Source organism: Zea mays, chromosome 2, assembly GCF_902167145.1.
Source record: "Zea mays cultivar B73 chromosome 2, Zm-B73-REFERENCE-NAM-5.0, whole genome shotgun sequence".
Lineage (NCBI taxonomy): Eukaryota > Viridiplantae > Streptophyta > Magnoliopsida > Poales > Poaceae > Zea > Zea mays.
In genome coordinates this window covers 89,392,015-89,416,956 of record NC_050097.1, presented here as the reverse complement: position 1 = coordinate 89,416,956, position 24,942 = coordinate 89,392,015, and the positions used below count along the sequence as shown (strand labels likewise).

Sequence of the window (24,942 nt, the reverse complement as noted above, 5' to 3'; positions counted from 1 at the left end):
AAGATTTGTAAGAGAAAGGATGTAGAAGAAATTGTTTGTAGTCTATAGGTTAGTTTTTTAATTGATTTTAATACCAAAGCTTATATATATATATCGCAAATTATCTGGTGATCAGAGAAAGCTCGGGTATATATATACACTTTATTATGTAGGGTAGAAGATGTCTTTAAAGCATATATATGTTTGGGTAAGAAAGAGTAGGGTAAGAAAAGACTCCATCTAAGATTGTGGATCTTGATTCCTTTGAAGATCTGGCTTGAATCCTATTATTCCTCAACGAGCTTGATCTCCTTCTTCTCGAGTCTTGGTGCCTTCATCCGGATTAGGGACAAGAGGTTAAGATAGGTCTGTCAGTAATAGATGGGTAGAGGGTTTAATGGGTAGCTATATGCTAGATGGGATTAGTTATGTAACCTGTATTGTAGGTCAAGTTGTTGGGTGTGGCCGAGTTGATCTAAGTCACCAATTTAGGCATATGTGAATTAGGAGTATGGCCTAATCTTTTGTACCAGCAATCAGTAACTCATACAAGATTAAATCATATTAGATTAGATAGGATCTAAATTAGATTAGATATGACTAGACTAGACTAGTTTAGGTTAAATAGATCTATCAGGGTAGAATAAATGTTATTAGGATATGTTAGAATCTTTTTGAGATAGGATGGATATTATGTTGTAGGTAGGTCAGAGTCTTTGTTAGGTTAAATCAGAAGGGTTATGCAATCATCAAATGGTTAAGGTAATTGCATATGGTCGGGTTGGGTCTGTCGTTCTTTATTTAGTGCAGATTGAACTAAGATAAAACATGTTCTATAGGAGTAGAGTCTCATTTATTTTACCACTATTAACTGGTTAAGTGACTGAGCTTAGGTTAGCTCAACTTAAGGTTAGACTTCATTACGTTAGATCAACCTATTAGATTGGACCAGATCCAGAATAAATTGGTATGACTATTGTAACACCCCAGGTGTTACTGTACGTAAACAACGATTATGGATTTAAGCACGGGAAATCAGTAAATAAAGTGGACACTAAATTTTTAATCCTCTCGCAAAAGTTCGAGTTTGGTGTCGTATTCATTTCCATAATCTAAGCAATTAGAAAGGGGTCTGGTTGTGTCGGCTCGTGCCGAGCAACTTCGGGATGTCGGGAATTTAATTAACGCCCTGTTTGGATGCCTAGAAATGAATCCTTTTCCAAGAAATAAATTCCAAGAAATGAATTATATAGAATTCAATCGACTAGAAAGTGATTCAATTCCATTATTTTTGTTTGGTTGTACAAGCAATTGAATTCCTAGAATTAAATTCTAGATGTTGTTTGGATACTTTGCACACGGAATTTGAATTTGAATACAAACAAGGATCTCTTGACTTTGCATCTGTTTAAAAATGAGCATGAACAATTTACAACTATCAGAAACTATTAAGTTCACAAATAACAGTTCCACAAAGGCAAGTCACACATAACAGTTTCACAAAGTCATCAAGTTCACACATAAAAGTTCTACAAAGACATCAAATCTTCACATAGCAGTTTCATAAAGCCATCAAGTTCGCACACAACAGTTTCACATAGCCATCAAGTTCGCACACAAAAGTTTCACAAAGACAAGTTCACACAATCAGTTCAAAACAGAGATCTAAGTTCACATATAAGTTGTTTCACTTTCTTAGCTGCATCATAAGCCACCTCTTCCTCCTTTCCATTGGGAGTGCCATCATCGACTCTAACTTGCGTGCATTAGAGGTGAGCATGTCATAAAGCTCAAGTTCTGTGTCTTCATCAAGTCCCTCAACCTCTTGTAATGCGGCGAGAACTTCGGCGGAAGAGGGTAGCTTTGGACCGTCATCTTTTAATGCTGATGTAAGCATGTCAAACTTATCACACCACATAGAGTTAAATGAATCATCTGATCTTTGTCTTTTGAAACTACTCGAGGAAGCTACAGAATATGGAGCATCCTTGCCTCCGGTATCATTCTCTTTTGCCATTTCCTTTGAACTCTCAGTTGCTGTTTTAGCGTCCTCTCCATTTGCTTGGTCTTTATTGTACACTAGGCTGAGTAGATCCCAAAACTTCACAACCTTATGTCTATATCCTTTTGCTTCCTTATTCCTCTGCAAAAAATTGTTACAAAGATACATCAACAAATAAACTTGGAATTGAAACATAAACTAAACTACAAAAATAGAATAAACTGAATTGCAAAAAACTGAACTACAAAAATTGAACTGCAAAAACTAAAGATTTTGTAGTGCAAAATTTAAACTACAAAAAATGAACTACAAAAATTTTCTTACCTCAACATACTCATCCCAGACAGTGTCACTATCAACTTTGAGCTTGTTCTTCTCCCAATCCCATCCGAAACCACTAGTGGACAACAAACCATTAATGATATTGTAGTGCTTATCAAAGGTCTTGCTGCGAGAGCTAATATTTACCTTTGTAATGGTGTCATTGCACTTCTCACAAACATTCTTCACAGCAGCTGTGTATACATGAGACTTCCACCCAATCTGACATCTATCACCTTTATTGTAATAGTCCACAAATGTATCAAGGAGTACCTTATCCATCTCATTATTCCAAGGAACATAGCCCCTTGTTTTCTTGTCGTACAATCAAAGAACCACACATATAAAAACACAAACAAACAAAAATCAGAAAAGACGAAGACATAGAAAACAGAAGCATACAGCTATGAGCTTTGACCACGCCTCGCTTGATAATCAACAAACATTTCACTAGCTTTGGTGTCTCTAAAATTACCCCACTCATTAGTTGATTGAACATGCGTAATCAGACTCATTTCTCCTTGATTTTCAGTAGGAGTAGTAGAGATGAGACTATCAACTTCATGTATTAGAATATCGTCCATATCTCTTTGTCTATCCCTTAAAAAATTATGCAATATGCAACAAACATGGATGATCCTAATCTGCACAGAATAATTTGGCTAAGTCAATACACAATTTTAAAACTAACAATTGAATTTTAATTGAATACCTACTATGTTATACCTGGTTTTCTAAATCAAAATATGAGCTGGTCCTCAAGATTGCCCATCTCATCTTCAATAGCCCAAAAGTTCTCTCTATCACATTCCTAGTTGTTGCATGGCGTAGGTTGAATAACTCTCTCACAGTAGATGGATTGTTGCCTTGAATAGCCCATTCATTCAAGTGGTACCGTGTAGATCGGTACGGGGCAAGAAATCCCGGACCATTTGTATATCCAACATCCACTAGATAGTATTTACCACTAGGAACAACAAATGAGTCCTCCCGTGACATGACATCACGTAGTATGCGTGAATCCGAAGCCGACCCTTCCCATCCAACCAAGACATACAAAAACTTCATTTGTCGATCACAAACCCCTAATACATTAGTGATGATACGTTGCTTCCTATTTCTATACCTACCCTGGTCAGTCAATGGAACATTCACATCGATATGTGTGCCATCTAGTGCACCTAGACAATCCTCAAACCATTTCCACTTTGGATCCTCAGGTAGAGTGGTTTCTGGATTAGGAAGCTTGATGAACTCATGACTTAAAAATAGAATCCCTCTAAGCACTTCGTTGAAGTGTCGACTGATTGGTTCAATGGACCACCCATAAGTGCTACGGATCAACCTCATTTTGGTGTTATGACCTACTATAAGCAGAAAAATTGCAAGCTTTTCTTCTACCGACACATTTAGGGTATCCTGTAGGCCACTCTTTTCTCGTAAAATGGCACTCAAGTCACTAAAAGATCTCTTAGTTAGGTGCAAACTGTCATAGCAATAGACATTTGAACCCTAGTACATATTACGTAGCATTTGTCTTCTGGACTCGACATTTCTCTCTTGAACTTCGTTAGCATCTACGATGTGTCTAGGTCTCCTTCGTTGATACAGATTTGCAATAATTGCCATAATAGACACATCTAATACAACAACTCTCTTTCGCTTCTTTCTCTTCCTTTTAATTTCCTCCTCGTTAGTAAATTGAGTTGATATCTAGAACAAGTAATTTATATGCAATTAGACATGCTAGTTGAAAGCAAAATGCGCTACTCAAGAATAAAAACACTACTAGTAGGAGCACAAGGTGGAATAGGAGAAGTACCGATGTAGCCATGGAGATTGAAGGATTTGTTCGAGGTAGCTAGATGAAACTTGAGGCGGCAAATCCCAAAACAGCGAGCTATTTTAACACTCCTGCAATTGATTTGTTGGAGGTAATTAGACGAGACTGCAAAAAACTTTGTTGGAAACATTACTTAACACACAAAAGAAGAAAAAGTATATTCCTGAACAACAGTAGCACATCTCTGTTGATCACATAGGTTTCAAGTAAAAAAATGGCTACTAATGATTCTGAATACCCCATACACCAAAATAAATAAATTACGTCACAGAGACCTCAATTTCGTGATAAGCACTTGCATGATAATCCACACAAATTTACAGAGATCAGCTTAACAAGTTACTGAATAGGCTTAATTGTCGACTTGTCGTCAGGGCATTGTCTGATAGACGTCGTACTGATTATACCAGTCACTTGGTTGCTACTAATGCAGTACTGTACTCGCGCCCTGCAAAATACCTACTCTAGCTGATAGACAGTCAATCCTTCCTATTTCCACTATCTCTGAGTGCAGACAAGTGCATGAAAAAAACGGCAGCAGAACGTAGATAAGAAAGGGCAGCAGAACGTACGCCTAGCTCAGAATACGAATCGTTTGTGATGTCAGAGTCATACTCGGAATCATAGATGAACACAGGGAAATGGCCACTGTGAAACTAACCACCAGAACTGATGGATGGTGTCGGGGACCATAATTAGGGGTACCCTCAAGACGCCTAATTCTCAGCTGGTAACCCCCATCAGCATAAAGCTGCAAAGGCCTGATGGGTACGATTAAGTCAGGGATCAGTCCACACGAGTGACTCGATCACGCTTCACCCGAGCCTAGCCTCGGCCAAGGGCAGCCGACCTCGAGAGACTTCCGTCTCGCCCGAGGCCCCCCTTTTTACGGCGGACACATCACCGGCTCGCCCGAGGCCTTGGCTTCGCTCAGAAGCAACCTTGACTAAATCGCCACACCGACTGACCAAATTGCAGGAGCATTTAACGCAAAGGTGGCCTGACACCTTTATCCTGACACGCGCCCCCCCCGGCAGAGCCGAAGTGACCGTCGTCACTCCACCGCTCCACTGACCAGTCTGACAGAAGGACAGCGCCGCCTGCGCCACTCCGACTGCGGTGCCACTCGACAGAGTGAGTCTGACAGGCAGTCAGGCCTTGCCAAAGGCGCCACGGCGAACTCCGCTCCGCCCGACCCCAGGGCTCGGACTCGGGCTAAGACCCGGAAGACGGCGAACTCCGCTCCGCCCGACCCCAGGGCTCGGACTCGGGCTAAGACCCGGAAGACGGCGAACTCCGCTCCGCCCGACCCCAGGGCTCGGACTCGGGCTAAGACCCGGAAGACGGCGAACTCCGCTCCGCCCGACCCCAGGGCTCGGACTCGGGCTAAGACCCGGAAGACGGCGAACTCCGCTCCGCCCGACCCCAGGGCTCGGACTCGGGCTAAGACCCGGAAGACGGCGAACTCCGCTCCGCCCGACCCCAGGGCTCGGACTCGGGCTAAGACCCGGAAGACGACGAAACTCCGCCTCACCCGACCCCAGGGCTCGGACTCCGCCCTGGCCTCGGCCGAACGACTTCCGCCTCGCCCGACCCCATGGCTCGGGCTCGGCCTCGGCAACAGAGGACAGACTCAACCTCGGCTTCGGAGGAGCCCCCACGTCACCCTGCCTAGGGCACAGACCCGCCACGTCAACAGGAAGCGCCACCATCATCCTACCCCGAATCGACTCGGGTCACGGAGAACAAGACCGGCGTCCCATCCGGCCAGCTCCGCCGGATGGGCAATGATGGCGCTCCACAAACTCTATGACGACGGCGGCCCCCAGCTCTCTTACGGAAGCAGGGCGACGTTAGCAGGGACTCGACCGCTCCAACAGCTGTCCCTCCGCTAGGCTCCGTCGCGCCTCCGACAGCCACGACATCACGCCAGCAAGGTGCCAAGACCTCTCCGGCTGCCACATTGGCATGTACCTAGGGCGCTAGCTCTCTCTCCGCTAGACACGTAGCACTCTGCTACACCCCCCATTGTACACCTGGATCCTCTCCTTACGACTATAAAAGGGAGGACCAGGGCCTTCTTAGAGAAGGTTGGCCGCGCGGGACCGAGGACGGGACAGGCGCTCTCTTGGGGCCGCTCGCTTCCCTCACCCGCGTGGACGCTTGTAACCCCCCTACTGCAAGCGCACCTGACCTGGGCGCGGGACGAACACGAAGGCCGCGGGACTTCCACCTCTCTCACGCTCGACTCCGGCCACCTCGCCTCTCCCCCCTTCGCGCTCGCCCACGCGCTCGACCCATCTGGGCTGGGGCACGCAGCACACTCACTCGTCGGCTTAGGGACCCCCCTGTCTCGAAACGCCGACAGTTGGCGCGCCAGGTAGGGGCCTGCTGCGTGCTGACGAACAGCTCCCCGTCAAGCTCCAGATGGGCAGTCTCCAGCAACCTCTCCGACCCGGGGCGGTGCTTCGTTTCGGGACTCTTGAGTTCATGTCCTTCGACGGCAGCTACGACATGATACTTCTTCCACCGCCGCGCGACAACGACAATGGCGGCCGACGACCCGCCCGCCGGTGGTGGAATCGACGACATCTTCCCCGCGTGGTGGAAGAGCAACATTCGAGCTCGCTTCGTTCTCTCCCCCGCCAACGGAGGAGGAGGCGGGGCCATCAAGGCCAAGCGGGAGGCCGCGCTTCGTTGGCCGTCGAGCGAATCGACGCCCCCGACGCCCCGACGGAAGGCACGCCGGACGTCGACCTCGCGTTCAAGACGAAGGCAAGCGCCGTCCCCCCGCGACACGCTGACCCCGAGCAAGAAGACGACGCCGGCGCGCTCGCGGAAAGCCTGCAGGACGTCGCCCTCGTACCTGAGATGACGGTGCAACCAGTCCCCGATGTGACTACGTCGCTCCTCGTCGACCAAAAGGTACCGACTAACTCCCATCTTACGTCATTTCGACTCGGCCTCAACCCGCCAAACGACCTCGCTTTGGCGGGCGCTCTCATTGAGGCGAGTGCAACCCCACTGGGGTTTCGTATGCGGTCGCCTTAGGACCGACTGACGGACGTCTCGACCTACGGGCCATCTGGGTCCGAGGAAGATGACGATCCCAGCATCTGTTGGGATTTCTCCGGACTTGGCAACCCCAGTGCCATGCGGGACTTCATGACCGCATGTGACTACTGCCTATCCGACTGTTCCGACGGAAGCCGCAGCCTTGGCGACGAGAGCTGCGGCCCAAGCCGCGAATGTTTCCACATCGAGCTAGGGGATCTCTCCGAAGGCAACCATCTCGGCATGCCGGAGGACGGTGATCTTCCTAGGCCGGTGCCTCGCGCCGACATCCCACGGGAGCTAGCTGTGGTCCCCGCTCCGGCGGGGGGTTACGACCCACAACTCGAGCAAGTCCGCGAGGCGCAGGCCAGGCTCAACGAGGGAACAGGAGCGCTTGAGCCGATCCGTCGGGACGTCGGGCAGGCATGGGCGGGCCAACCCCTGGCCGGAGAAATACGTCACCTGCCCCAAGGTCTCCAGCACCGCGTCGCCAACGATGTCAGGGTCAGGCCGCCGCCCGCATCCAGCGAGGTTGGTCAGAACCTGGCAGCCGCAGCGATGCTCCTCCGCGCGATGCCAGAGCCATCAACCACCGAGGGTCGGCGAATCCAGGGAGAGCTCAAGAATCTCCTAGAAGGCGCTGCGGCCCGACGGGCCGAGAGCACTGCCTCCCGAAGGCAAGGATATCCCTCGGAACCTCATGCCGCGACTTCCCGATTCATGCGGAAAGCCTCGGTCTACACCGGGCGCACGCGCAACACTACGCCTGCGGCCCCGGGCCACCTCGGCAACGAGCACCATCGACGCGATCGATGGGCCCACCTCGACGAAAGGGTGCGCCGAGGCTACCACCCCAGGCGTGGGGGGCGCTACGACAGCGGGGAAGATCGGAGTCCCTCGCCCGAACCACCCGGTCCACAGGCCTTCAGTCGGGCCATCCGACGGGCGCCATTTCCGACCCGGTTCCGACCCCCGACTACTATCACGAAGTACTCGGGGGAAACGAGACCAGAACTGTGGCTCGCGGACTACCGCCTCGCCTGCCAACTGGGCGGGACGGACGACGACAACCTCATCATCCGTAACCTCCCCCTGTTCCTCTCCGACACTGCTCGCGCCTGGTTGGAGCACCTGCCTCTGGGCAGATCTCCAACTGGGACGACTTGGTCCAAGCCTTCGCTGGCAATTTCCAGGGCACATACGTGCGCCCCGGGAATTCCTGGGACCTTCGAAGCTGCCGGCAACAGCCGGGGGAGTCGCTCCGGGACTACATCCGGCGATTCTCGAAGCAGCGCACCGAGCTGCCCAACATCACCGACTCGGATGTCATCGGCGCGTTCCTCGCCGGCACCACTTGCCGCGACCTGGTGAGCAAGCTGGGTCGCAAGACCCCCACCAGGGCGAGCGAGCTGATGGACATCGCCACCAAGTTCGCCTCTGGCCAGGAGGCGGTCGAGGCTATCTTCCGAAAGAACAAGCAGCCCCAGGGCCGCCCATCGGAAGAGGCTCCTGAGGCGTCTGCTCCGCGCGGCGCCAAGAAGAAAGGCAAGAAGAAGTCGCAACCGAAACGCGCCGCCGCTGACGCGGACCTTGTCGCCGCCGCCGAGTACAAGAACCCTCGGAAGCCCCCCGGAGGTGCAAACCTCTTCGACAAGATGCTCAAGGAGCCGTGCCCCTACCATCAGGGGCCCGTCAAGCACACCCTCGAGGAGTGCGTTATGCTTCGGCGTCACTTCCACAGGGCCGGGCCACCCGCCGAGGGTGGCAGGGCCCGCGACGACGACAAGAACGAAGATCACCAAGCAGGAGAGTTCCCCGAGGTCCGCGACTACTTCATGATCTATGGAGGGCATACGGCGAATGCCTCGGCTCGACATCGCAAGCAAGAGCGCCGGGAGGTCTGCTCGGTGAAGGTGGCGGCGCCAGTCTACCTAGACTGGTCCGACAAGCCCATCACCTTCGACCAGGCCGACCACCCCGATCATGTGCCGAGCCCGGGGAAATACCCGCTCGTTGTCGACCCCGTTGTCGGCAATGTCAGGCTCACCAAGGTCCTGATAGATGGGGGCAGCTGCCTCAACATCATCTACGCCGAGACCCTCAAGCTCTTGCGCGTCGATCTGTCCTCCGTCCGAGCAGGCGCTACGCCCTTCCACGGGATCATCCCTGGGAAGCGCGTCCAGCCCCTCGGGCGACTCGACCTCCCCGTCTGCTTCGGGACGCCCTCCAACTTCCGAAGGGAGACCCTGACGTTCGAGGTGGTCGGGTTCCGAGGAACCTACCACGCCGTACTAGTGAGGCCATGCTACGCGAAGTTCATGGCCGTCCCCAACTACACCTACCTGAAGCTCAAGATGCCGGGCCCCAACGGGGTCATCACCGTCGGCCCCACGTACAAACACGCGTTCGAATGCGACGTGGAGTGCGTGGAGTACGCCGAGGCCCTCGCCGAGTCCGAGGCCCTCATCGCCGACCTGGAGAACCTCTCCAAGGAGGTGCCAGACGTGAAGCGCCATGCCGGCAACTTCGAGCCAGCGGAGACGGTCAAGGCCGTCCCCCTTGACCCCGGTGGCGACACCACCAAGCAGATCCGGATCGGTTCCGGGCTCGACCCCAAATAGGAAGCAGTGCTCGTCGACTTTCTCCGCGCAAACGCCGACGTCTTTGCGTGGAGTCCCTCGGACATGCCCGGCATACCGAGGGATGTCGCCGAGCACTCGCTGGATATTCGGGCCGGAGCCCGACCCGTCAGGCAGCCTCTGCGCCGATTCGACGAGGAGAAGCGCAGAGTGATTGGCGAAGAGATCCACAAGCTAATGGCAGCAGGGTTCATCAAAGAGGTATTCCATCCCGAATGGCTTGCCAACCCTGTGCTTGTGAGGAAGAAAGGGGGGAAATGGCGGATGTGTGTAGACTACACTGGTCTCAACAAAGCATGTCCGAAGGTTCCCTACCCTCTGCCTCGCATCGACCAAATCGTGGATTCCACCGCTGGGTGCGAAACCCTGTCCTTCCTCGATGCCTACTCAGGGTATCACCAGATCCGGATGAAAGAGTCCGACCAGCTCGCGACTTCTTTCATCACGCCGTTCGGCATGTACTGCTACGTCACCATGCCGTTCGGTTTGAGGAATGCGGGCGCGACGTACCAGCGGTGCATGAACCATGTGTTCGGCGAACACATCGGTCGCACAGTCGAGGCCTACGTCGATGACATCGTAGTCAAGACAAGGAAGGCTTCCGACCTCCTCTCCGACCTTGAAGTGACATTCCGATGTCTCAAGGCGAAAGGAGTCAAGCTCAATCCTGAGAAGTGTGTCTTCGGGGTGCCCCGAGGCATGCTCCTAGGGTTCATCGTCTCCGAGCGAGGCATCGAAGCCAACCCGGAGAAGATCGCGGCCATCACCAGCATGGGACCCATCAAGGACTTAAAAGGTGTACAGAGGGTCATGGGATGCCTCGCGGCCCTGAGCCGCTTCATCTCACGCCTCGGCGAAAGAGGTCTGCCTCTGTACCGCCTCTTAAGGAAGGCCGAGTGTTTCGCTTGGACCCCTGAGGCCGAGGAAGCCCTCGGCAACCTGAAGGCGCTCCTTACGAAGGCGCCTGTCTTGGTGCCCCCGGCGGATGGAGAAGCCCTCTTGGTCTACGTCGCCGCGACCACTCAGGTGGTTAGCGCCGCGATTGTGGTCGAGAGGCAAGAGGAAGGGCATGCATTGCCCGTTCAGAGGCCGGTCTACTTCGTCAGCGAAGTGCTGTCCGAGACCAAGATCCGCTACCCACAAGTTCAAAAGCTGTTGTATGCTGTGATCCTGACAAGGCGGAAGCTGCGACACTACTTCGAGTCTCATCCGGTAACTGTGGTGTCATCCTTCCCCCTGGGGGAGATCATCCAGTGCCGGGAGGCCTCGGGCAGGATCGCAAAGTGGGCGGTGGAAATCATGGGCGAAACGATCTCGTTCGCCCCTCGGAAGGCCATTAAGTCCCAGGTGTTGGCGGACTTCGTGGCCGAATGGGTCGACACCCAGCTGCCGACGGCTCCGATCCAACCGGAGCTCTGGACCATGTTTTTCGACGGGTCGCTGATGAAGACGGGAGCCGGCGCGGGCCTGCTCTTCATCTCGCCCCTCGGAAAGCACTTGCGCTACGTGCTGCGCCTCCATTTCCCGGCGTCCAACAATGTGGCCGAGTACGAAGCTCTGGTCAACGGGTTGCGGACCGCCATCGAGCTAGGGGTCAGACGCCTCGACGCCCGCGGTGATTCACAGCTCGTCATCGACCAAGTTATGAAGAACTCCCACTGCCGTGACCCAAAGATGGAGGCCTACTGCGACGAGGTTCGGCGCCTGGAAGACAAGTTCTTTGGGCTCGAGCTCAACCACATCGCTCGGCGCTACAACGAAACCGCAGACGAGCTGGCTAAAATAGCCTCGGGGCGAACGACGGTCCCCCCGGACGTCTTCTCCAGGGATCTACATCAACCCTCTGTCAAGCTCGACGACGCGCCCGAGCCCGAGGTACCCTCGGCTCAGCCCGAGGCACCCTCGGCACAGCCCGAGGTACCCTCGGCCCCCGAGGGCGAGGCACTGGACGTCGAGGAAGAGCAGAGCGGGGCCACGCCAGATCGAGATTGGCAGGCCCTGTACCTGCAATATCTCCGTCGAGGAGAGCTACCCCTCGACCAAGTCGAGGCTCGGCGGGTAGCGCGACGCGCCAAGTCGTTCGTCTTGCTGGGCGATGAAGAGGAGCTCTACCATCGCAGCCCCTCGGGCATCCTCCAGCGATGCATCTCCATCGCCGAAGGTCGGGAACTGCTGCAAGAAATACACTCGGGGGCTTGCGGCCATCACGCAGCGCCCCGAGCCCTTGTCGGGAATGCTTTCCGACAAGGCTTCTACTGGCCAAGGTGGCTGACGCCACTAGAATTGTCCGCACCTGCGAAGGGTGCCAATTCTATGCGAAGCAGACTCACCTGCCCGCTCAGGCTCTGCAGACGATACCCATCACCTGGCCCTTCGCCGTATGGGGTCTGGACCTCGTCGGTCCCTTGCAGAAGGCGCCCGGGGGCTACACGCACCTGCTGGTCGCCATCGACAAATGCTCCAAGTGGATCGAGGTCCGACCTCTGAACAGCATCAGGTTCGAGCAGGCAGTGGCGTTCTTCACCAACATCATCCATCGCTTCGGGGTCCCGAACTCCATCATCACCGACAACGGTACCCAGTTCACCGACAAAAAATTCTTGGATTTTTGCGAGGATCACCATATCCGGGTGAACTGGGCCGCCGTGGCTCATCCCATGTCGAATGGGCAAGTAGAGCGTGCCAACGGCATGATTCTACAAGGGCTAAAGCCTCGGATCTACAACGACCTCAACAAGTTCGGCAAGCGGTGGATGAAGGAACTCCCCTCGGTGGTCTGGAGCCTAAGGACGACGCCGAGTCGTGCCACGGGTTTCACGCCGTTTTTCCTGGTCTACGGGGCTGAAGCTATCTTGCCCACTGACCTGTAATATGGCTCCCCGAGGACGAGGGCCTACACCGATCAAAGCAACCAAGCTAGCCGAGAGGAATCGCTGGACCAGCTGGAGGAGGCTCGGGACAGGGCCTTACTACACTCGGCGCGGTACCAGCAGTCCCTGCGACGCTACCACGCCCGAGGGGTCCGGTCCCGAGACCTCCAGGTGGGCGATCTGGTGCTTCGGCTGCGGCAAGACACCCGAGGGAGGCACAAGCTCACGCCCCCCTGGGAAGGGCCATTCGTCATCGCCAAAGTTCTGAAGCCCGGAACATACAAGCTGGCCAACAATCAAGGCGAGATCTACGACAACGCTTGGAACATCAAACAGCTACGTCGCTTCTACCCTTAAGATGTTTCCAAGTTGTTCATATACCTCGCACCTACGCAAAGTTTAGTCGTCAAGGAAGGGTCGGCCTAGCCTCGGCAAAGCCCGACCCTCCCTCGGGGGCTAAAAGGGGGGAGACCCCCTCTGCGTCGAATTTTTCCTCGAAAAAGGATCTCTTTTTAGCAGGATTACTTTCGTGCTTCTTGACTACTTCGAAAAGCGGATCCTGGAAACGACGGAGTACACGTAAGCAGCCAAGGCTGACCGAGCCGAGGGACTCCTACGCCTCCGGGATACGGATACCTCACTCATCACCTTCTGCGATAAGTAACTCGCGCTCGGATAAAGCGACTCCGTGGACCGAACAAGTCTTCACGTTCGGAAGCTCTCCTGCCGAAGCAGTCCTTCAAGCTTTCTCGACTAAGTCGGGGATAGGGCCTCATGGACGGGTGAAAGTACGCGTAAGCGGCAAGGCCGACCGAGCCGAGGGATTCCCACGCCTCTGGGATACGGATACCTCACTCGTCCCTTCCGCGAGAAGCAACTCTCGCTCGCACAAACATCCATGTTACCGACAGAGAGTCCAGATGCTCGAAACAAGAGGAAAAAAGACGCAGCTTCGCAAGCACGACGAGGGTGTGTTTTCTGGCCTCGGCGGCCGCAGAAGGCACACGCTACAAGACGATCTGATCCTGCAGGCTCGGGTCTTCACGCTGAAGGGAGCCGTAGCACCCTCGGCATCGACGACGTCTTCAGCAAAGTCCGACCCAGCCTCGGACGGCGACGCGGTCCAGGGACTCCTCCGGGAATCCGGCCCGAGCAGGCGGCTCGGCCGGTTACCCCTGGGGCCTCGGCCAACCGGCTTCCAAGGGCGCCAGCCCGACCCGAGGCCTCGGCTGATCGACTTTGGCGTCGGCTCCGCTGACGGACAACACGGCTAGGCTCCGGGGGGAAGAAAAGGGCAGCCGACCCACGCGGGGGCGGCCCCCCGACTCGCCTCATCTTCCATCTTGGCCTGGATGACGAAAATCCTTGAGGCCGAGGGAGGAGTAGAGGCCGCGGCCTGGCCCGCTTTCCCCACCGTCAAACTGGAGGTCACCATCTTGGGTGACCGCCGGTGGCGGGGTGTGGCCAGGCTGCGTGATGAAAATCCTTGAAGCCGAACGATGGCTGAGAGGTACCAACTCCCATGGAGTTGCGTTCCTCCAACGAGGAGGCGGAAAGGCGGCGGATACCCCCCATCCGGGGGCTTGGAAGATGGAAAGACACGACGCATAAGGGAGGAAGAAGGCATGGTTGCCTTCCGAAAGGAGTCTCCCTCCTTTTAAAGGCAACTCTCCCTACGTGCGCCCCCAGACGCCGCGGGCTGAGTCTTCTCCAACACGCTCCAAGGCCCTCCCCTGCGACTCGGGGGCTGGGTCCCGCATGTCATGCAAACCAGCTCAGGGCAGAAGAAGCCAAACCGCCGCGCGTGGTGCGCACGACCGTCCAGCGGTTACAAGCGACCCCCCACTTTTGCCCAGACCAACGGGCGGAAGGGGCAGGCAGCCATGCAGGCGGCATGCAACCGCGCCAGGTGGACGCGCTTCTCCGACTTCTGACACGCCAGCTTGGGAACCCAGGCCCACGCGTCAAGCAACCGGCGCGCCAGTTGCTGCATGCAAGCAACCGCACCACCACTTGCGCCACCGTCGCGCCTCTTCGGTTGCGGAGCCTATGCCGCGACTCGAGGCGGCCCAGCAGCGCCAGCCTGGCGCGTTGGTCAAAGCGACCGAAAGTGGGTCGGCAGTAATGGCGGTGGCAGGCGGGCGGACGCAGCAGTCACGTCGTCAGCCAGGCTCACGTCCCGTCCTGGGACAGCAAGAGAGCCTCCTCTCACGGCGTGAAGACGGTGCACCCGTGACCCGTTCCTCGAACGGATCGCGCACGCGTAACGGCCACCCCGCCAACCACTCGCCCCGTCGCATTAACTCCGCGGCGGGACATGCGGCGCCTCTGGCGGGAGAAGCGCGTGACGCTTCGCCTTCGCCGTGATAACCGCGTCAGAAAAGGTACGCCACGTCGTTCGATTTCGTATCCTTTTCCTTTTTCCTCTTTCTCTATCTCTTGCAACAGGGACCGGGAAAGGGGATACCCCGAAAAGGACCCTTCTCCGCGAAGGAACCGGGCTCCGAGCCCCCCTACTGATCAGGGGTTCGAAGACTGGCCCTCCGAAGGGTTCAACAGTCGCCTCAGATCGCGTGGGCCCGACACCCACTACTGGTCAGGGTTTCGAAGGCCAGCCCCCCGAAGGGTTCCATGGCCGCCTCAGGCTACTCGGGCTCCGCGCCCATTACTGATCAGGGGTTCGAAGGCTGGCCCCCGAAGGGTTCACAGTCGCCTCAGACACCGAGCTAGGGATGACCAGGGGTACGTTCGATACATAACCGAGGCTCGGGCTGCGCTCCCGAGGTACCCTAGGACATTTCCGAGACCAGCGGGAACGATCTTGTAACGGAATCCCATCAGAGGGAGGCATCGAGCCCTCGGACCCCGTCGCCAGGGGACCGGGTCCGGCAAATCACCCGCAGGTACTTTTGGGCGTGCCTCTGGGCCCCTAGCCGACCCCCAACGAACGGGGCACGGACGTCCACTCGGATTACCCGCTTGCAGCTCACCGGAGACACCATGTTCGGTGCCCATCGAGGGTAACATGGCGCACTCCCCCCCTCCTCCTTGCGGAAAGGCGACGTAGGGGCGTATGTAAAAAGTCGAGTCTGTCCCTGATCGTCCTCTCGCCCTGTGCAGAGGCTCGGGGGCTGCTCTCGCAAAAACCGGCTCCGGCCAAACCGTTGACAGCGTCAACATACCAGCCCGAGAGCTTGGGCCCCGACCGTGCACCCGGGCTACGGCCAGTTCGCATGAGGGAACGACCAGACCAGCCGAAGCGTTACGCGAGGTATTAAGACCTCGAAGGAGTGTAACCACTCCTCCGAGGCCTCGGGGGCTACACCCGGCGGGTGCGCTCGCGCGCACCCACCGGAACAAAATGCAACCGAGAAAGGCTGGTCCCCTTGCAAAAAAGTGCGACGAAAGCCTCCAAGCGAGTGCTAACACTCCCTTCGAGGCTCGGGGGCTACTGTCGGGGACCATAATTAGGGGTACCCTCAAGACGCCTAATTCTCAGCTGGTAACCCCCATCAGCATAAAGCTGCAAAGGCCTGATGGGTACGATTAAGTCAGGGATCAGTCCACACGAGTGACTCGATCACGCTTCACCCGAGCCTAGCCTCGGCCAAGGGCAGCCGACCTCGAGAGACTTCCGTCTCGCCCAAGGCCCCCCTTTTTACGGCGGACACATCACCGGCTCGCCCGAGGCCTTGGCTTCGCTCAGAAGCAACCTTGACTAAATCGCCACACCGACTGACCAAATTGCAGGAGCATTTAACGCAAAGGTGGCCTGACACCTTTATCCTGACACGCGCCCCCCCCGGCAGAGCCGAAGTGACCGCCGTCACTCCACCGCTCCACTGACCAGTCTAACAGAAGGACAGCGCCGCCTGCGCCACTCCGACTGCGGTGCCACTCGACAGAGTGAGTCTGACAGGCAGTCAGGCCTTGCCAAAGGCGCCACGACGAACTCCGCTCCGCCCGACCCCAGGGCTCGGACTCGGGCTAAGACCCGGAAGACGGCGAACTCCGCTCCGCCCAACCCCAGGGCTCGGACTCGGGCTAAGACCCGGAAGACGGCGAACTCCGCTCCGCCCGACCCCAGGGCTCGGACTCGGGCTAAGACCCGGAAGACGGCGAACTCCGCTCCGCCCGACCCCAGGGCTCGGACTCGGGCTAAGACCCGGAAGACGGCGAACTCCGCTCCGCCCGACCCCAGGGCTCGGACTCGGGCTAAGACCCGGAAGACGACGAAACTCCGCCTCACCCGACCCCAGGGCTCGGACTCCGCCCTGGCCTCGGCCGAACGACTTCCGCCTCGCCCGACCCCATGGCTCGGGCTCGGCCTCGGCAACAGAGGACAGACTCAACCTCGGCTTCGGAGGAGCCCCCACGTCACCCTGCCTAGGGCACAGACCCGCCACGTCAACAGGAAGCGCCATCATCATCCTACCCCGAATCGACTCGGGTCACGGAGAACAAGACCGGCGTCCCATCCGGCCAGCTCCGCCGGATGGGCAATGATGGCGCTCCACAAACTCTATGACGACGGCGGCCCCCAGCTCTCTTACGGAAGCAGGGCGACGTCAGCAGGGACTCGACCGCTCCAACAGCTGTCCCTCCGCTAGGCTCCGTCGCGCCTCCGACAGCCACGACATCACGCCAGCAAGGTGCCAAGACCTCTCTGGCTGCCACATTGGCATGTACCTAGGGCGCTAGCTCTCTCTCCGCTAGACACGTAGCACTCTGCTACACCCCCCATTGTACACCTGGATCCTCTCCTTACGACTATAAAAGGGAGGACCAGGGCCTTCTTAGAGAAGGTTGGCCGCGCGGGACCGAGGACGGGACAGGCGCTCTCTTGGGGCCGCTCGCTTCCCTCACCCGCGTGGACGCTTGTAACCCCCCTACTGCAAGCGCACCTGACCTGGGCGCGGGACGAACACGAAGGCTGCGGGACTTCCACCTCTCTCACGCTCGACTCCGGCCACCTCGCCTCTCCCCCCTTCGCGCTCGCCCACGCGCTCGACCCATCTGAGCTGGGGCACGCAGCACACTCACTCGTCGGCTTAGTGACCCCCTGTCTCGAAACGCCGACAGATGGGTCGCACAAGATGCTGGTTGGGAAATTCGGAAATTTTCTTGGTACAGATACACGACGGTACACATTTCTCAAACCATATTCAGTTGTATCGGTACACATATTCAATTGAAAATTTAACAATCCTCAAACCATTTCTATATTCAATTGTGTAGTAGTCAGAACTCAGAAGCTACTGATTACTGAATGTCCTCTCGCTGGACTCGGAAAAAAAGAAGAGCAGAAGGAGAAGAGAACTTACAGGTAGGTAGCTGTGATCTCGTTCCCAACCTCCCGGTTGGATAAGAATGAGATGAGGACTGCCTCAGGATCGGAAATGCAGGCAAGCGAGAGACAACGGCTGGCGTTGAAAAAAATCTCTGGAAAACGACTTTTGGAGCGAGAAGAGACGGCGGCGGCTGGACTTGGGATTAGGAGACGCCCCGCCCTTTGGCTCTGGATCTCACTGAGCTGTTAGTATTGCGTGAGCGGCGATGCAGAGCCAGAGCAATGCGGTGTGAGCGGCTATGCAGAGCGATGCCGCGAGCAGGGAGCGGCTAACCCTAGCCACTTTCTAACGTTTTCCGATGGGTGCTGGTCTGAAATGAGTCAATGCCAAATTTCCAGGAATAAGAAATGGACTGAAATGGTCAATTCAATTCTAAGGGGATCCAAACAGGCCGAGACATAGAATTGGATTCAATTTGGACCAATTCTAGGGAACCAAACGGGCTGTAAAAGAAAATATTCGAATCAGAGACAAGAGTATATATACATATAATAACAATACAAACAAATATGTGTTAGGATAAGTGGTATTGTTTTTTCAAATAAGAGAAGAATGGAGCTAATTATTGATTCCTTGGAAATATCTCACGTAGGATTCTTGGATTACTGAAAATTCTATACGTCTTTTCCTCTCTCCTTAACTCCAGCCGTTCCTATCCACTTTTTCCTTAGAAAAGAAGAACACGTATGTTTTAGCTTGTGCTGATCGGACTCTCCTATCCACGCAGGTGTATAGATGTCCCTATCTCATCTTCATACTACTTCTCTATTCCAGGCACATGTCCAACGCTTAAGCAAATAGAAAATCTCTCACGCCTCTACCATGTTCACGTTGGCTTCCTGGAGGTTTCACATATGCGCCGCCTTTCCATATCCCTCGCACAGGCCTTTAGCTCCCTGCACCAGCGCTTGTTCTTTTTAGTGTCGAGCCTCTTGCTCCACGCCAGTTCCTGGCTCGACGTCATCGAGCACGCCAGCCACCCGCCCCTGAACGAGCTCCCTCCCAGTTGTCTTCTCTGTGCCGCCTCCTCGCCGAGTTGCGCGCTGCCGACCGAGCTGGTGACCTCGCCCAGGTCCGAGCTCGACCTCCCCAACGCCCTGGACACCAAGGTCCCACGACGCGGTGCAGTGACAAACTTGCCTAGGTCCGGCGCCCTTAGCTCTAGCTTGCCGAGCTTCTTTCCCAGCCGCTCCAGCATACACCGATAGCCAAGCCTCTCCATCACGCCAAGCTACTCACCTCCGCTCGACTTGCAAGCTTCGGCCGCACCTCGCTCCTTAGCCACCTCGCCGGCGCCTACCTACGTCACAGTCCCCTCTTGTGGTAGGCGTCGCGACGTTCCTGCTCCACGCCGTGGCGTCTCCCCGGTGTCTCCCTGCCTTCAACGGGTCTCACCCGGCTGCGTCCTCGGCCTGGCTCGCTGTGCTCGTCCATGGCCACCGGTGTTCGCCTTCTTGCGTCGCGCCCGACCCAGCCGTGTGCTCGCCCGGCCGCGTCCTATCGAGGTTGTTCCTGCACACGCGCCTCTGGTTCCTGCTTCAGCTCCATCGCGCCCTCCCGGTTGCTCGCGTGCTACCTACTCGGTGGAATGTGAAAACCGGTGGCCGATCTTGCTCCGCCGTTAATTTCGGTTCGCAGCTCGGCTGCTGTCGTGGTGCTGCTATCCCACGACAATCATACTGGTGCATCGTCTGTTCCTTGTGTTCGTGCTGGATGAAGATGGAGCTAGCAGCGTGATGTTCATCAAGTACTCGACACAAGTGCCGAACCGGAATCCTTGCCGTGCTCGCAGATAGCGCGTCAAATTTAGTCACGGGCAAGCCGATTCATATTTCTGATAGCTTAATTATTGTTTTAATAAATGAATTGATAGATAGGTAGGTTGCGACGATCCTTTTTATTTAACATATGCGCGCTTAGTGATTATGGCTAGATCCGTTTGTTGTGTCGGTGTGCTGTTCCATGATGATATAATTATTTTTGAAAACTATAAAGTAGTCGAGTCAGGGGTTAAGGTCTAGAATGTTTGATAAAATGCCTTGTTACATGTATTGTTGCAACTGTGTTCGTGTTTGACAAATAATTATGTCGCGTAAAGCTTATGTTTAAAATGCATATTATGCTAGGAATGTATTACTGAATGTATAAATCAAGTGTGATTGGATTAATAATAGAAAAGGCAGGTTAATTATTTTAAACGGCTGGCGGGCGGGATTTATCAGTGTTTCTAAGTTTTTAGGTGTTAAAGCTATAATTTTATGGAATTCTATTAAGTTGATAATTAGTTGTCTACTAGATCTAAAACTAATATGATATTCATGTAATTAGTGTGTTATCCAAATTAGTCAGAATAAATGGTTTAGAAAGTTAGTTAATATGCTCCCTTACTCTAAATTGTCAGTATTCAAAAATAATGAATGAAAATGTGACGAGTAATTTGATATTGGGTGTTTTGACAAAAGACTTGTGCTTATCTTATTATTACTTGATGTTTGAAGTAGATGCGATTACGCTAGAAAAGTGTGATAATTGGGCGTAGTCGTATATCGATAACTAGTGTTCCCGTATGAAATGGTACAACGCCTCGCCGCTAGGTGTTTAATTCGCTATTGTGTAGCATTATTCAGGTTTGTGATATTCCTGTTTATATGCATTCATGTGCATTATGCAAATCATTTAGGTACGTTTATTGACTACATGATATGGAGGACCAAAGTTGAGTCGACCATAAGATATCGCTACGCGTGAACTTCTCCAAAAGATGAAGCTGATGGACTAATCTGAAGATGGATGGACGAAGCAAGTATCAGAACAAAGGATGGTCGTCAAGTGATCGACGTCTAACAAACACTAACCTAGTGTTTATTCCAGGCAAGCCCCAGTGCATGCAACCCTTCCTTGTGTTTTTAAATTATTTTTACACACTTTAAGTCTAGTGAATGTGCATTAGGTTTATAGGAGTTGCTTGGAAACCCTTTGATGCATTGGCTACCTTGAAATCCATTCCTTTTATAGATACTTCTGGTGAAGTATCAAAATATGATTTACAAAAAAATGCTTAGCCCTACTTGTAAGCAGATAGAGTTTGTCCTTTGCACTTATGCCTAGCTCAGGTTTATTCTGAGGAAGGATGACCTCTACCTGCAAGAATATTTTCATTGGGAGCATGGTGGGATCTTACTGCAAAGTTCCCTATAATACTCTTTTCATCCTTAGGAACACAAAACAATCCTAAGGGTGGAAGTACTTAACTCGAGAATTGGGCTAGGAACAGGTGATGCTCCACCCAGGTTAATTAAGGATTGGATGCGTATGTAAGCCTGTATGATCAAGGACTATCTTAACTGGCCACATGCCCTGGATATGGGACAGGGTAACCTTGAACCCGGCTATTCCATACGTGAAAAGACAACCGCGCACTAGGCGTGGGAGATGGTGGGAGTAGCGTGTACCCTCCTGGCTGGAGGCTGGATGGAGGAGTACTGTGCTCCCGGGTAGCGCGGACCGGTTCACGTTGTGGAGGATCTGTGGGAACGGTTGACATATGCAAGGGTTAAGTGCTACATATGTCGTGTGGTTAGAGATCCTCAGCTGAGTAAATCGATTCGGATCGCCGTTATATCCCCGGAGAGTGGAGATTTGATCTCCGACCTACAACCTTGGTCAGGATGTAAACATTATGAATACAAATGATGTTGTACTGATGAGATGGTGAAATTAGACTAGGTGCAACCAGAGTCTATTAATATTTAATCTGGCGTTAAAATATTGAAAGTAAGGACCCACTTTAGTAAGCTTTTTCTGCAAAAGTATCTAAGTTGATTCTTGCTAAAAGCCTCTCCTTGATTCCTAAATCCAGCATATCCTTGAGAGTCTTTTTCCTTAGTCGGGTAAGACTTGCGAAAGTACACTTCGTACTTAGGGCTTTGTCCCATGTTGTTTTAGGTGAAGAGCCTACGGAGTTTTGCTACTTTTGTGCAAAGGTGGTTCCCAAGCAGGAGGAAGAACCGAAAATAGAAGTGTGTTGCTGTGGATGGTGCTAAGTGCCGGTGGGCTCGGCCTTCTTATAAGTCTAAGTACCTCTTATATACTTCTTATTGAGGATGGTCACTTAAGCTAGCATATATTTCAAAACTATAAATACTTTATAACAGTTCAAAGTTATTTCTCTGAATCACTTTTGTAATCACTCCGATCATGTACATTGCACTCCGATCATGTACATTGTAAAACTTGATGTAACTTGTAAAATTTGGTAATAAGATTTCCGCTGCAAAATGTTGGTGTGTGATTTGTGTTTACTCAATCCTGCGGTCCTGGTTGTAAGTGATTTATCCGAGGTCCTTGGGGCACTCGGACAGATCCTGTTAAGTTATCTGGTGCACATGCATAGCCGTTTGAGGTCTTTGAGACAACGGCAGGTGCATGTGGGCTCAATAACTTGGGAGGTTCTGCCACAACTATTTTAGACTAGATAAGATCTAAATAAATTTTGGATTAGCTCGTGGTTGTTACTAGTGTGGGGTAAATATGCTTATTAAGGCAAGATGAATCTATAAGAATAATAAAATCTTTTTGAGATTAGTTAGATCTATTAGGATAAGATCAAATCTTCTCAAAATAAGATGAATCTATTAAGGTAAGAGAGTATCTTTTTTAAATAAGATGGATCTATTAGGCTAGATATATTTTAATGAGGATAATCTAGTTTGTCTAGTTACTTTTATAAGCATTTTCCTTTATGCCTAGATGTATAGGCAGATGAAATTGTGGACATCACTCCACAACTCATCACACTCAATCAAAGATCCAAATCAGACATGTATCACAAGAACAAGCATTGAAGTACATAGACACCTATATATAAATAGTTTTGTTTTTGTTCCTAAGAGTAGGCCTCCTATTCCTAAAGGTCACTTTAGGTACATGATTTAAAGTGTGAAATCCACTTTTGTGTTTAGAAGGAAAAGGTAAGAATAATCAGAGTAAAGCAGAAATATATGAGAAAGGATTAAGAAAAGTTTAGAAAAGAATCAGAGTAGCAAAGGTAAGTAGACAATGGTTGTCCAGTTCTATCTAGATTTCGTCCTACAGTCAACATTCCTCCGATACCACTTCTGTCACACCCGGGTTTCGGGGCACCAAGACCCGGGCGCGAACATAATCACCAGGTGTGCTGGGACCAAGTCTTACACATATGATGAAACATGGCACATGATCGAATGTCACATCTTTACTATATAATAGGAGTTCTGTACAAAATAAATAAATAATTACATTATAAGGAGACAATGGTCCAGCAACCCAAAGTTGACTGGGAGACAACGTCCTAGACCTCTCACGAACATGCCACAACATCCTCCATGCGCCTCATCCTGCGGTACCCACTACCGGAATCAGCTCCTTTGCCGTGTGTCTCAGACACACGGCAAAGGCTATTTTACACTCGGCAAAGGCTTTGCCGAGTGTTACACTCGGCAAAGAACGCTCGGCAAACTGTACATCGGCAACAGCATCTTTGCCGAGTACTTTTTGTCGGGCACTCGGCAAAGACTTTGCCGAGTGCCATTTGACACTCGGCAAAGAAAAGTCACCGTCACGGCGCCAAGTGACGGTGACGGATCCTTTGCCGAGTGCCTTCTGTGGCACTCGGCAAAGAGGCCAATTTTGTCGAGTGTTTGCTCTAGAGGCCCTCGGCAAAGACTGGTCTAGTGGGCCCCACCGCCAGTCCCTGTGCCGAGAGCTCTAGTAGGCACTCAGCAAAGGAGGCCTCTTTGCCGAGTGTCTGTTGGACTGGCACTCGGCAAAGAACCCTCCAGTGGGCCCCTTCGCCAGTATATTTGCCGAGTGCCTTGGCAACAACACTCGGCAAAGATGGCTTTGCCGGTTCCCAGGTTTCCTTCTTTGCCGAGTGCCATGGTCAGCACTCGGCAAAGATGGCTTTACCGGTTCCCAGGTTTCCTTCTTTGCCGAGTGTCAAGGTCATAGCACTCGGCAAAGTGACCCTTTGCCGAGTGTTACACTCGGCAAAGTGACCAGGATGTCCCTTTTTTATTTGCTTTTGTTGTTCCATCCAAACAAACAAAAGATATATATCATTCACATCACATTATATATCAATCACATCACAGAATGAACACATTTATCATCAACACCATATATATCACAAAGTCTCACTAAAGTCTCACAAAACAGATCACAAAGTCTCACTAAAGTCAGGATCATCACAAAACAGATATAAGTCTGCATCATCACTAACATCACCAAGTATCTCACAAGATAAAGTCTAACTAACATCACCAACACTCATAAAGGTAAGTCTGGATCATCACAAAACAGATCATCAACGAGGTGGGCATCTGGACTGGTTCGGCGAAGGGCTGGACGAAGCATGAGGGTTGTTCGACGCCGCCGATTGACCCTGCACAGAGAAGAGATTGTATGTGTGAGAACATATGAATATATATCATGCAGTACTAAAATTTTGATACTCACAGGAGTAGTGAACTCTGTAGGGTCAGCTGCAGGGAACAACGGAGGTGCTGGAGCATGACCCTGTGCGGCGCCAAGGCTCTGCATGTACGCGAACATCTCCGCCATCCTCTTCTCCAGCTCCTCACGTTGCCTCCTCTCATCATCTAGCTGAGTCTGTAATATTTCGCCCTAATGTTACGATAATGCAAAGAGAAGATATATAAAAATCAATGAACGATGAATAAATAAGGAATAACCTGGAGTTGCTGGATACGATGCTGTGAGGTGTCCTGCCGAGGTCGTATGGCTGGGCTCGCGCTCGTGCTCCTTGCTCGCACCTGAGAGAGAGTGGGAGTGGAGGACGAGTCGATTGCCCCGTCGGCAATCCAGTACCGCCCATGCCTCTTGC

The 24,942-nt window shown here is 52.9% G+C and overlaps 1 protein-coding gene and 1 long non-coding RNA gene across 2 annotated transcripts; one reads left to right on the top strand and one right to left on the bottom strand.

Annotated features, from left to right (window-relative positions):
• Positions 1 to 1,506: 1,506 nt before the first annotated feature.
• Positions 1,507 to 18,350, bottom strand: LOC109944522 (uncharacterized). The gene is made up of 4 exons (XM_020549301.2): positions 18,033 to 18,350; positions 2,450 to 4,216; positions 2,306 to 2,378; positions 1,507 to 2,122 (listed from the first exon to the last, which is right to left on the bottom strand). The coding sequence occupies exons 2-4, from the start codon at positions 2,482 to 2,484 to the stop codon at positions 1,667 to 1,669; spliced, it is 564 nt and encodes a 187-aa protein (XP_020404890.1). The 5' UTR covers positions 2,485 to 4,216; positions 18,033 to 18,350; the 3' UTR covers positions 1,507 to 1,666.
• A 479-nt stretch (positions 18,351 to 18,829) lies between these two features.
• Positions 18,830 to 21,050, top strand: LOC118476332 (uncharacterized). The gene is made up of 2 exons (XR_004856258.1): positions 18,830 to 19,564; positions 20,740 to 21,050. It is a non-coding gene; the product is annotated as an uncharacterized lncRNA (long non-coding RNA).
• Positions 21,051 to 24,942: the final 3,892 nt, after the last annotated feature.

Coding starts and splice junctions, on each gene's coding strand:
- LOC109944522 (XM_020549301.2), bottom strand. CDS start 2,484: ATGTTTGTGAGAAGTGCAATGACACCATTACAAAG. Junction 2,379..2,449: donor GCAATGACACCATTACAAAG/GTAAATATTAGC, acceptor GTTGTCCACTAG/TGGTTTCGGATGGGATTGGG. Junction 2,123..2,305: donor TCTGGGATGAGTATGTTGAG/GTAAGAAAATTT, acceptor AATTTTTTGCAG/AGGAATAAGGAAGCAAAAGG.